The 13,673-nt window shown below is 46.5% G+C and overlaps 2 protein-coding genes across 4 annotated transcripts in view; one reads left to right on the top strand and one right to left on the bottom strand.

Moving 5' to 3' along the window:
• Positions 1 to 13,673, bottom strand: part of SYCP3 (synaptonemal complex protein 3) — a 596,881-nt gene that overhangs the window by 94,596 nt on the left and 488,612 nt on the right. The window lies entirely within an intron of this gene.
• Positions 1 to 13,673, top strand: part of CHPT1 (choline phosphotransferase 1) — a 107,369-nt gene that overhangs the window by 40,938 nt on the left and 52,758 nt on the right. For both annotated transcript variants that reach the window (XR_010179539.1, XM_063927812.1), the window contains exon 2: positions 13,399 to 13,546. Coding sequence is in view for 1 of the 2 variants with exons in the window: in XM_063927812.1 (XP_063783882.1) it covers positions 13,399 to 13,546 (148 nt within the window). In the remaining variant the exon portion in view is untranslated. The remainder of the gene's footprint in view (positions 1 to 13,398; positions 13,547 to 13,673) is intronic.

Raw genomic sequence — 13,673 nt, 5'->3', positions numbered from 1 at the left:
CTTTGCCTCAGTCGGTCGACACAGACCCAGACACGGGCACTGATTCCAGTGACGACGGTAGAAATTCAAACGTATTTTCCAGTAGGGCCACACGTTATATGATTTTGGCAATGAAGGAGACGTTACATTTAGCTGATACTACAGATACCGTAAAACAGGGTATTATGTATGGTGTGAAAAAACTACAAACAGTTTTTCCTGAATCAGAAGAATTAAATGACGTGTGTGATGAAGCGTGGGTTGCTCCTGATAAAAAGTTGATAATTTCAAAAAAGTTATTGGCATTATACCCTTTCCCGCCAGAGGTTAGGGCGCGCTGGGAAACACCCCCTAAGGTGGACAAGGCGCTCACACGCTTATCCAAACAAGTGGCGTTACCCTCTCCTGAGACGGCCGCACTTAAGGATCCATCAGATAGAAAGATGGAAGTTATTCAAAAGAATATATACACACATGCAGGTGTTATACTACGACCAGCTATAGCAACTGCCTGGATGTGCAGTGCTGGAGTAGTTTGGTCAGAATCCCTGATTGAAAATATTGATACCCTAGATAGGGACAATGTTTTACTGTCGTTAGAACAAATAAAGGATGCATTTATCTATATGCGTGATGCACAGAGGGATATTTGCACACTGGCATCTCGGATGAGTGCTATGTCCATTTCAGCCAGAAGAGCCTTATGGACACGACAGTGGACAGGCGATGCGGATTCAAAACGTCACATGGAGGTTTTGCCGTATAAAGGGGAGGAGTTATTTGGAGTTGGTCTATCAGACTTGGTGGCCTCGGCTACTGCCGGGAAATCCACTTTTTTACCTCAAGTCACTCCCCAACAGAGAAAGGCACCGACCTTTCAACCGCAGCCTTTTCGCTCCTACAAAAATAAGAGAGCAAAGGGCTTGTCGTACCTGCCACGAGGCAGAGGAAGAGGGAAGAGACACCAACAGGCAGCTCCTTCCCAGGAACAGAAGCCCTCCCCGGCTCCTGCAAAAACCTCAGCATGACGCTGGGGCCTCTCAAGCGGACTCGGGGACAGTGGGGGGCCGTCTCAAAAATTACAGCGCGCAGTGGGCTCACTCGCAGGTAGACCCCTGGATCCTGCAGATAATATCTCAGGGGTACAGGTTGGAATTAGAGACGGATCCTCCTCATCGTTTCCTGAAGTCTGCCTTACCAACCGTCTCTTCCGAAAGGGAGAGGGTGTTGGAAGCCATTCACAAGCTGTACGCTCAGCAGGTGATAGTCAAAGTACCCCTATTACAACAAGGAAAGGGGTATTATTCCACTCTATTTGTGGTACCGAAGCCGGATGGCTCGGTAAGGCCTATTCTAAATCTGAAGTCCTTGAACCTCTACAAGGGGTACCTCAGGTTCATTGTTCAAAACTGTCACTATCAGTTTCAGACGCTGCCGTTCGGATTGTCCACGGCGCCTCGGGTCTTTACCAAGGTAATGGCCGAGATGATGATTCTTCTTCGAAGAAAAGGCGTATTAGTTATCCCATACTTGGACGATCTCCTAATAAGGGCAAGGTCCAGAGAACAGCTGGAGACAGCTTTAGCACTATCTCAAGAGGTGCTAAGACAACACGGGTGGATTCTGAATATTCCAAAATCCCATTTAATCCCGACAACTCGTCTGCTGTTCCTAGGAATGATTCTGGACACGGTTCAGAAAAAGGTTTTCCTTCCAGAGGAAAAAGCCAAGGAGTTATCCGATCTGGTCAGGAACCTCCTAAAACCAGGAAAAGTGTCAGTACATCAATGCACAAGAGTCCTGGGAAAAATGGTGGCTTCTTACGAAGCAATTCCATTCGGCAGATTCCATGCAAGAATATTCCAAAGGGATCTGTTGGACAAATGGTCAGGGTCGCATCTGCAGATGCACCTGCGAATAACCCTGTCACCAAAGACAAGGGTGTCACTTCTGTGGTGGTTGCAGAAGGCTCACCTATTAGAAGGCCGCAGATTCGGCATTCAGGATTGGATCCTGGTGACCACGGACGCCAGCCTGAGAGGCTGGGGAGCAGTCACACAAGGAAGAAACTTCCAGGGAGTATGGACGAGTCTGGAAAAGTCTCTTCACATAAACATTCTGGAACTAAGAGCAATCTACAATGCTCTAAGCCAGGCGGAACTTCTCCTGCAAGGAAAGCCGGTGTTGATTCAGTCGGACAACATCACGGCGGTCGCCCATGTAAACAGGCAGGGCGGCACAAGAAGCAGGAGTGCAATGGCAGAAGCTGCCAAGATTCTTCGCTGGGCGGAGAATCACGTGATAGCACTGTCAGCAGTGTTCATCCCGGGCGTGGACAACTGGGAAGCAGACTTCCTCAGCAGACACGATCTTCATCCGGGAGAGTGGGGTCTACATCCAGAAGTCTTCAACATGTTAATAGACCGTTGGGAAAGACCAATTGTAGACATGATGGCGTCTCGCCTCAACAAGAAACTGGACAAATATTGCGCCAGGTCAAGAGATCCACAGGCAATAGCTGTGGACGCACTGGTAACTCCTTGGGTGTACCAGTCAGTGTATGTGTTTCCTCCTCTGCCGCTCATACCAAAGGTATTGAAGATCATACGGCAAAGAAGAGTAAGAACAATACTAGTGGTTCCGGATTGGCCGAGAAGGACTTGGTATCCGGAACTTCAAGAGATGCTCACGGACGAACCGTGGCCTCTACCTCTGAGAAGGGACCTGCTACAGCAGGGTCCCTGTCTTTTTCAAGACTTACCGCGGCTGCGTTTGACGGCATGGCGGTTGAACGCCAGATCCTAAAAGGGAAAGGCATTCCAGAAGAAGTCATTCCTACCTTGATTAAGGCACGGAAGGAAGTCACCGTGAAACATTATCACCGCATTTGGCGAAAATATGTAGCGTGGTGCGAGGATCGGAGGGTTCCGACGGAGGAATTCCAACTGGGTCGTTTCCTACATTTCCTGCAATCAGGATTATCTATGGGTCTCAAATTGGGATCCATTAAGGTTCAAATTTCGGCCCTGTCAATATTCTTCCAAAAAGAATTGGCCTCTGTCCCTGAGGTCCAGACTTTTGTCAAGGGAGTACTGCATATACAGCCTCCTGTGGTGCCTCCGGTGGCACCGTGGGATCTAAATGTAGTTTTAGATTTCCTCAAATCCCATTGGTTTGAACCATTGAAAAAGGTGGATTTGAAATATCTCACATTGAAAGTGACTATGTTACTAGCCCTGGCATCTGCCAGGAGAGTATCTGAATTGGCGGCTTTATCTTATAAAAGTCCTTATCTAATCTTCCATTCGGATAGGGCAGAACTGCGGACTCGTCCGCATTTTCTCCCTAAAGTGGTATCAGCATTTCATCTGAACCAACCTATTGTGGTGCCTGCGGCCACTAGCGACTTGGAGGACTCCAAGTTGTTGGACGTTGTCAGAGCCTTAAAAATATACATTGCAAGGACGGCTGGAGTCAGAAAATCTGACTCGCTGTTTATATTGTATGCACCCAACAAGTTGGGCGCACCTGCTTCTAAGCAGTCGATTGCTCGTTGGATTTGTAACACAATTCAACTTGCACATTCTGTGGCAGGCCTGCCACAGCCTAAAACTGTAAAAGCCCACTCCACAAGGAAGGTGGGCTCATCTTGGGCGGCTGCCCGAGGGGTCTCGGCATTACAACTCTGCCGAGCAGCTACGTGGTCGGGGGAGAACACGTTTGTAAAATTTTACAAATTTGATACCCTGGCAAAGGAGGACCTGGAGTTCTCTCATTCGGTGCTGCAGAGTCATCCGCACTCTCCCGCCCGTTTGGGAGCTTTGGTATAATCCCCATGGTCCTTTCAGGAACCCCAGCATCCACTTAGGACGATAGAGAAAATAAGAATTTACTTACCGATAATTCTATTTCTCGGAGTCCGTAGTGGATGCTGGGCGCCCATCCCAAGTGCGGATTATCTGCAATACTTGTACATAGTTATTGTTAACTAATTCGGGTTATTGTTAAGGAGCCATCTTTAAGAGGCCCTTTCTGTTGTCATACTGTTAACTGGGTTTAGATCACAAGTTGTACGGTGTGATTGGTGTGGCTGGTATGAGTCTTACCCGGGATTCAAAATGCCTCCCTTATTGTGTATGCTCGTCCGGGCACAGTACCTAACTGGAGTCTGGAGGAGGGTCATAGGGGGAGGAGCCAGTGCACACCACCTGACCTAGTAAAGCTTTACTTTTTTGTGCCCTGTCTCCTGCGGAGCCGCTATTCCCCATGGTCCTTTCAGGAACCCCAGCATCCACTACGGACTCCGAGAAATAGAATTATCGGTAAGTAAATTCTTATTTTAGGTGCCCTATCTCCTGCGGAGCCCGTCTATACCCCATGGTCCTTACGGATTCCCCAGCATCCTCTAGGACGTAAGAGAAATTTGATTTCCATTGATAATTTTTGTGTGATTTTGTTGTCAGCACATTCAACTATGTAAAGAACAAAGTATTTAATAGGAATATTTCATTCATTCAGATCTAGGATGTGGTGTTTAAGTGTTCCCTTTATTTTCTCTGACGTCCTAGTGGATGCTGGGAACTCCGTAAGGACCATGGGGAATAGCGGCTCCGCAGGAGACTGGGCACATCTAAAGAAAGCTTTAGGACTATCTGGTGTGCACTGGCTCCTCCCCCTATGACCCTCCTCCAAGCCTCAGTTAGATTTTTGTGCCCGACCGAGCAGGGTGCAATCTAGGAGCTCTCCTTAACTTCTTAGAAAAAGTTAGTTTTAGGTTTTTTATTTTCAGTGAGACCTGCTGGCAACAGGCTCACTGCATCGAGGGACTAAGGGGAGAAGAAGCGAACCTGCCTGCTTGCAGCCAGCTTGGGCTTCTTAGGCTACTGGACACCATTAGCTCCAGAGGGACCGAACACAGGCCCAGCCTCGGAGTCCGGTCCCAGAGCCGCGCCGCCGGCCCCCTTACAGAGCCAGAAGCAAGAAGAGGTCGGAAAATCGGCGGCAGAAGACATCAGTCTTCACCAAGGTAGCGCACAGCACTGCAGCTGTGCGCCATTGCTCCTCATGCACACCACACACTCCGGTCACTGAGGGTGCAGGGCGCTGGGGGGGGGGGGCGCCCTGAGCAGCAATATAAACACCTTGGCTGGCAAAAATACATCACATATAACCCCCAGGGCTATATGGATGTATATTAACCCCTGCCAGATTCCATAAAAATGCGGGAGAAAGGCTCCGCCCCTTTTTCGCGGACTTATCTCCTCAGCACACTGGCGCTATTTTTCCCTCACAGCTCCGTTGGAGGGAAGCTCCCTGGCTCTCCCCTGCAGTTAATACACTACAGAAAGGGTTAAAAAGAGAGGGGGGGGGGCACAATTTAGGCGCAGTATACAACATATAGGCAGCTATAAGGGAAAACACTTTTTTATAGGTGCTATCCCTGTGATATATAGCGCCCTGGTGTGTGCTGGCATACTCTCCCTCTGTCTCCCCAAAGGGCTTTGTGGGGTCCTGTCCTCTATCAGAGCATTCCCTGTGTGTGTGCTGTGTGTCGGTATGGCTGTGTCGACAGGTATGTGGAGGATAATGAGGTGGAGGCGGAGCGAATGCCTGTAAATATGTTGTCACCCCCTGCGGGGTCGACACCGGTGTGGTTGAACTTATGGAAGGATCAACGTGAAAGTGTCAACTCCTTACATAAAAGGCCGACGACACGGAACAGCCGGCTACTCAGCTTGTGCCTGTTCCAGCGTCTCAAATGTCATGGGGGGCTCTAAAATCGCCCGCTACCTCAGATAACAGACACAGATGTCGACACGGATACTGACTCCAGTGTCGACATCGATGAGACTGGTGTACCCTCCAAATAGGTCCACCCGTTACAGGATTGAGACAATGAAAAATGTATTACACATTTATGATTATACCCCAGGTACCACATAAAAGGGTATTGTGTTTGGTGAGAGAAAACTTAGTAGTTTTTCCTGCATCTGAGAAACTAAATGAGGTGTGTGAGGAAGAGTGGTCTTCCCCCGGTAAGAAATTGATAATTTCTACAACTGTTATTGGCAGCGTACCCTTTCCCGCCAGAGGATAGGTCACGCGGGGAAACACCCCATAGGGTAGATACAGCGCTTACACGCTTATCAGAAAAGGTGGCACTACCGTCTTCGGGTACGGCCGCCCTGAAGGAACCTGCTGATAGAAAGCAGGAGGTTACCCTATAAGATATGGTCACACACTAGGGCATTATATTGCGACCAGCCGTTGCTTCGGCATGGATGGGCAGTGCTCCCGCTGCGTGGTCAGATTCCCTGTCTGAAAATAACTATGTATAGGGACAATATTTTGCTGAAAATAGAGCATATAAAAGACGTGGTCTTATACATGCGTGATGCACAGAGGGATATTTGCCGGCTGGCATAAAAAATAAACGCTAGGTCCATTGCCGCCAGACGGGGGTTATGGACTTGGCAATGGTCAGGCGATGCCGACTCGAATCGGCACATGGAAGTTGCCCTATAAGGGGGTAAAACTGTTTGGGGATAGTTTTTCAGACCTCGTTTCCACAGCTACTGCTGGGAAATTAAATTTTTTGCCACAGGCTACCCCACAACAAAAGAAAGCACCGTATCATCAAGTACAGTCCTTTCGGCCCCAGAAAAACAAGTGGGCTAGAGGCTCATCCTTTCTGCCGAGAGGCAAAGGTAGAGGAAAAAAGCTGCAACACACAGCTAGTTCCCAAGAGCAGAAGTCCTCCCTGCGTCCGGTAGGTTCACAGCATGGTGCTGGGGCTGCTCAGGCGGACCCGGGTACGGTGGGGGCCCGTCTCAGATATTTCAGCGGACAGTGGGCTCTCTCACATAGATCCCTGGGTCCTTCAAGTAGTATCTCAGGGGTACAGGCTGGAGTTCGAGACGTTCTTCCCCCCGCCGTTTCCTAAAATCTGCCTTACCGGCACCTCCCTCTGCCAGGGAGACGGTGTTGGTGGATATTCAACACTATAATCACAACAAGTAATTGTCAAGGTGCCCCTCCTTCAGCAAGGAAGGGGTTACTATTCCACAGTGGTTGTGGTACCGCAACGGTTCGGTGAGACCCATCTTAAAATTAAAATACTTGAACTTTTATATCAGAAGATTCAAGTTCAAGATGGAATCGCTCAGGGCGCTTATTACGAGCCTGGACGAGGGGGATTACAGGGTCTCCCTGGACATCAAGGATGCGTACCTGCATGTCCCCATTCCCCCCCCTCACCAGGAGTACCTCAGATATGTGGTACAGGACTGTCACTATCAGTTCCAGACGCGGCCGTTGGAGTTGTCCACGGCACCGAAGGTCTTTACCTAGGTAATGGCCGAAGTGATGATACTCCTTCACAAGAAGGAAGTTTTTATTATCCCGTACTTGGACAATCTCCTGATAAAGGCGAGGTCCAAAGAACAGTTGGTAGTGGGGGTAGCACTCTCTCGGGAAGTGCTACAACAGCACGACTGGATTCTCAATATTCCAAAGTCACAGCTGGTCCCGACGACACGTCTTCTGTTCCTGGGAATGTTTCTGAACGCAGACCAGAAAAGAGTGTTTCTTCCAGTGGAAAAAGCCGAGGAGTTGTCATCTCTAGTCAGAGACATCCTAAAACCAGGACAGGTGTCGGTACATCAATGCACACGAGTCCTGGGAAAAATGGTCGCTTCGTACGAAGCATAATTCCATTCGGAAGACTCCACGCAAGGACGTTCCAGTGGGACCTGTGGGACTAATGGTCCGGGTCCCATGTACAGATACAACAGCGGATAACCCTGTCAGCAAGAAACAGGGTGTCGCTGCTGTGGTGGCTGCAGAGGGCTCATCTACTAGTGGGCCGCAGATTCGGAATACAGGACTGGGTCCTGGTGACCACGGATGCCAGCCTTCGGGGCTGGGGTGCAGTCACACAGGGAAGAAATTTCCAAGGAGATTTCGCTTCACATAAATATTCTGCAGCTAAGGGCCATTTACAATGCCCTAAGACAAGCAAGGCCCCTGCTTCAGAACCAGCCGGTACTGATCCAATCAGACGACATCACGGCGGTCGCCCATGTACACAGACAGGGCGGCACAAGAAGCAGGATGGCGATGGCAGAAGCCACAAGGATTCTCCGATGGGCGACCTACACCCAGGAGAATGGGGACTTCATCCAGAAGTTTTCCAAATGCGGGTAAACCGTTGGGAATGACCACGGGTGGACATGATGGCGTCCCGCCTCAACAAGAAGTTGAAAAGATATTGCGCCAGGTCAAGGGACCCTCAGGCGATCGCTGGGGACGCTCTAGTGACACCGTGGGTGTACCAGTCGGTTTATGTGTCTCCTCCTCTACCTCTCATACCCAAGGTACTGAGAATAATAAGAAGGCGAGGAGTGAAAACCATACTCGGGGTTCCGGATTGGCCATGAAGAGCTTGGTACCCGGAACTTCAAGAGATGCTGGCAGAGGACCCTTGGCCTCTGCCGCTCAGACAAGACCTGCTGCAGCAGGGACCCTGTCTGTTCCAAGACTTACCGCGGCTGCGTTTGACGGCATGGCGGTAGAACACCGGATCCTAAAGGAAAAGGGTATTCCGAAGGAAGTCATCCCTACCCTGATCATAGCCAGGAAGGATGTCACTGCAAGACATTATCGCCGCGTTTGGCGAAAATTTGTTGCTTGGTGGGAGGCCATGAAGGCCCCGACGGAGGAATTTCAACTATGTCGATTCCTGCACTTCCTGCAAGCAGGGGTGACGTTTGGGCCTCAAATTGGGGTCCATCAAGGTCCAGATTTCGGCTCTGTCGATTTTCTTCCAGAAAAAACTGGCTTCACTGCCTGAAGTTCAGACTTTGGTTAAAGGAGTACTACATATTCAGCCTCCTTTTGTGCCTCCTGTGGCACTTTTTGGATCTCAACGTGGTGTTGGATTTCCTAATGTCGCATTGGTTGAGCCACTTAAAACCATGGAGCTAAAGTATCTCGCGTGGAAAGTGGTCATGCTGTTGGCCTTGGCCAGGCGTGTGTCAGAATTGGCGGCTTTGTCATGTAAAAGGCCTTATCTGATTTTCTGTATGGATAGGGCAGAGTTGAGGACTCGTCCTCAGTTTCTCCCGAAGGTGGTCTCAGGTTTTCACTTGAACCAACCTATTGTGGTGCCTGCGGCTACTGGGGACTTGGAGGATTCCAAGTTGCTGGACGTAGTCAGAGCCCTGTAAATTTTATTTTTCCAGGACGGCTGGAGTCAGGAAAACTGACTCGCTGTTTATCCTGATGGCACCCAACAAGCTGGGTGCTCCTGCTTCTAGGCAGTCTATTGCGCGCTGGTTTTGTAGCACTATTCAGCTGGCGCATTCTGCGGTAGGATTACCGCAGCCTAAATCAATAAAAGCCCATTCCACAAGGACGGTGGGCTCATCTTGGGCGGCTGCCCGAGGGGTCTCGGCTTTACAACTTTGCCGAGCAGCTACTTGGTCAGGGGCAAACACGTTTGCAAAATTCTACGAATTGATACCCTGGCTGAGGAGGACCTGGAGTTCTCTCATTCGGTGCTGCAGAGTCATCCGCACTCTCCCGCCCGTTTGGGAGCTTTGGTATAATCCCCATGGTCCTTACGGAGTTCCCAGCATCCACTAGGACGTCAGAGAAAATAAGAATTTACTTACCGATAATTCTATTTCTCGTAGTCCGTAGTGGATGCTGGGCGCCCATCCCAAGTGCGGATTGTCTGCAATACTTGTACATAGTTATTGTTAACTAATCGGGTTCTTGTTGTGAGCCATCTATTCAGAGGCTCCTCTATTATCATGCTGTTAACTGGGTTTCATATCACAAGTTGTACGGTGTGATTGGTGTGGCTGGTATGAGTCTTACCCGGGATTCAAAATCCTTCCTTATTGTGTAAGCTCGTCCGGGCACAGTATCCTAACTGAGGCTTGGAGGAGGGTCATAGGGGGAGGAGCCAGTGCACACCAGATAGTCCTAAAGCTTTCTTTAGATGTGCCCAGTCTCCTGCGGAGCCGCTATTCCCCATGGTCCTTACGGAGTTCCCAGCATCCACTACGGACTACGAGAAATAGAATTATCGGTAAGTAAATTCTTATTTTTTTGAGCTGTGTGTGTGTGTGTGTGTGTGTGTGTGTGTGTGTGTATGTGTATGTGTATGTGTATATATAATATATATATATATATATATATATATATATATATATATATATATATATATATATATGTGTGTGTGTGTATATATGTATGTATGTGTGTATATATATATATATATATACTGTATATATATACATATATACGCGTGTGTATGTGTGTGTGTATATATATATATATATATATATATATATATATATATACACACACATACATACATATATACACACATACATATATACACACACACACACACACACACACACACATATATATATATATATATATATATATATATATATATATATATATATATATATATATATATATATACACACACACACGCGCGCGCGCCAGAGTGCCCGGCTCTCCCATTAAGGCCGCGTTACTGCGCTGGGTGCCTCCAAAGATAATAATCACAAAGTCCAAAGGTGCTGCACTCCTAGCGGCTTGAATAAAGGACAACAGCAGGGCATGCGTGTAGACAATGTTTCAATGCCTTTATTGCGGCATAAAAGACCTGATGACAATGCCGCAATAAAGGCATTGAAACGTCTACACGCATGCCCTGCTGTTGTCCTTTATTCAAGTCGCTAGGAGTGCCTCACCTAGCTGAGCCGTTGACCGCTCAGCGTCTCCGTCCACTGCCCCACCAATGAAGTTATAAACCCACTGTTCCACCAACCCACTGTGCCACCAACTTAATCTAAAATTAATTATAATGGGTTCAATATAAGCCGCTGCCGGGGAGGGAGCCGCTGGAGGGGAGGTGAGCAGTGTCACATTGTGCACATTGCGCATCGCGGCTCCGTACATACATGCCGTGATGAACGATTTCACAAGTGACATTGCTCACATTGAGCAGGCAGCACGGCTAACTGCCGACCTCCAATCAACGAGCAAGGGTGCGCGCATCGTTGATTGGAGGGCCATACACACTGGACTGTGTGAACGATATATCGTTCACAATCGTCGTTATCTTTCAGATCTTTGAAAAATATCTACTAGTGTGTATGGCCCTTTACTTACACAATCTTATTTATTTATTAACAGTTTCTTATATATACTCCCAACTCCCTTTGATGGCACCTAATCCTGGGTTTTCTATACCTGTCCTATATTGTTTTGAACTGTAAGTGCTGTTTTCTTGTTTGCTCATTTTATTATGTACTGTGTAATGGGCGCTGCGGATCCCTTGTGGCGCCATATAAATAAAGAATAATAATAATAATAGTGTCTACCTTCATTGAAGGGTTCCCTTTCTTCAGATTTTGTCCCTTAACTATGGGAAAACATCTTTCTAAACATGCATTTGGAAGTCCTATTTCCCAAACCACTCAAGAAGTGATTTAATGTAGTGTTGGATGAATGTGCATTACGAACAACAAAAAGTTGTGAGTGTGACAGTGCAGGGTGGAAAACTACTGAGTCTTGATAAGAAGCAGCAATCTCTGTAACCTACACTGGGTTTGGTACAAAATCCTGGCAGTTGGGATCCCAACAGTCAGAATACCAACAGCCGGATCCCGACGGTCAGAATCCTGACTGATTTCAAGAAGTATTTTTACCCCAACCCAACCTCCTATTGCCTACCGCTAACCCCAAGGCCTTTGGGATCTCTCTGGGTTCTGACTGTTAGGATCCTGACTTCCGAGATCCTGACCGCATCCCTCTGTACCTTCTGGTGGTCACCATATAATAACACCCTGCAGTGCGGAAATCCCGTATGTTTTTTAGAGATGGGACAGGGCACTTCCCATCTCCCCCGCATAGTTACTATACGAGTCAATTTTTGTATATGAAGTCAGAAGAGATGTGAACAGTGATTGTGAGATGTCTCAACAGCACTTTTTAAAATGAAGTATGGCTTAATCTTGTTTCACCTCAATGGGAAAACAGCTTTAAAAAGAGAGAACCAGTGAATGTCAAGGGACTTTTTTTTATCAAGGACTTTACAGAAAACACAAACAGGTCCAAAAAGTAGAACTAAGGGGCAGTTTTTTCTGAATGTATTGGTGTCATTTGGCACAAAAGATGTACAGGTTGAGTATCCCTTATCCAAAATCACACATTTTTGGTTCCCCCTGTATTGCATGGTACTTTGCTAAAATTCATCTAAAGGTGCCTATACACCAAAAGATTTATCTTCCAATCTGGCTGGTTGGTACGAAAATCTGGTAATGGATGGAAGCAAATGACAGTTGACCATTTCAAATAGTCATATGTTGTAACATGCACACTGCAAGCTATAGTTCCTTTGATGACACATTATATTATTTCTAGCTTCTCTATAGTCACTTTCTAAAGGCCAGGGTCATAGGCATAGAGGACAGGGTAACCTTACTTTACTTTGCTATTTTTACTCAAGGTGAGTCCTTTGCTAACACTTTGCTGCAGTATTCCTCTGACAGAATAACATAGGGGTTAAAAACATGGGCACCTGTTTTTACACCATGGGTATACTCAACTAACCAGTTAGTGCGGTACAGGTTGAGTATCCCATATCCAAATATTCCGAAATACGGAATATTCCGAAATACGGACTTTTTTGAGTGAGAGTGAAATACTGAAACCTTTGTTTTTTGATGGCTAAATGTACACAAACTTTGTTTAATACACAAGTTATTAAAAATATTGTATCAAATGACCTTCAGGCTGTGTGTATAAGGTGTATATGAAACATAAATGAAATGTGTGAATGTAGACACACTTTGTTCAATGCACAAAGTTATAAAAATTATTGGCTAAAATTGACTTCAGGCTGTGTGTATAAGGTGTATATGTAACATAAATGCATTCTGTGCTTAGATTTAGGTCCCATCACCATGATATCTCATTATGGTATGCAGTTATTCCAAAATACGGAAAAATCCCATATCCAAAATTCCTCTGGTCCCAAGCATTTTGGATAAGGGATACTCAACCTGTATTTCATCCTGTGATATACTGTATATTGCAATAATAAGCATTGTTTATTTTTATCTTGCAATCATCAATATTTTTTTTTCTTGTTTATTTTAAATATTTTATTTGTTTTAGTTAAGTAAATTAATACCTTTATAGTTAGAGACGTTCACAGATGAAATGGAAATAGCAATTTAATGACTGTTTAAATTAATTTGAGAAGTATTAATTGGATATTGTCATGTATATAGAAAACATCTGCTCCCCAGAACAACAGAACTTCCTGCTTATTCCGCCTGTAAATGTCTTGTTTTCCTCTTGCTGACGAGCAGTCATCCTTCTCCACAGGCTCCAGCTTGGGCATTCCTGCTCTGTGCCTTAGGTCTGTTTGTCTACCAGTCACTGGATGCTATTGATGGAAAACAGGCACGAAGGACAAACAGTAGCTCTCCACTTGGAGAACTATTTGACCACGGATGTGACTCTATATCTATAGGTAATATACTTCTATAACGATTTTGCTATGTGATTTGTGATAGAAGCCGGATCTATACTTTATTGCTTAGCATCATTCATATTTTCTAATCCAGCTACATTTTAACTTTTTATTTTAACCTATAATT

The sequence above is a fragment of the Pseudophryne corroboree genome, chromosome 6 (genome assembly GCF_028390025.1).
Source record: "Pseudophryne corroboree isolate aPseCor3 chromosome 6, aPseCor3.hap2, whole genome shotgun sequence".
Taxonomy (NCBI): domain Eukaryota; kingdom Metazoa; phylum Chordata; class Amphibia; order Anura; family Myobatrachidae; genus Pseudophryne; species Pseudophryne corroboree.
Note: the sequence above shows the minus strand (reverse complement) of the source record. Positions and strands in the feature narration are given on the sequence as shown.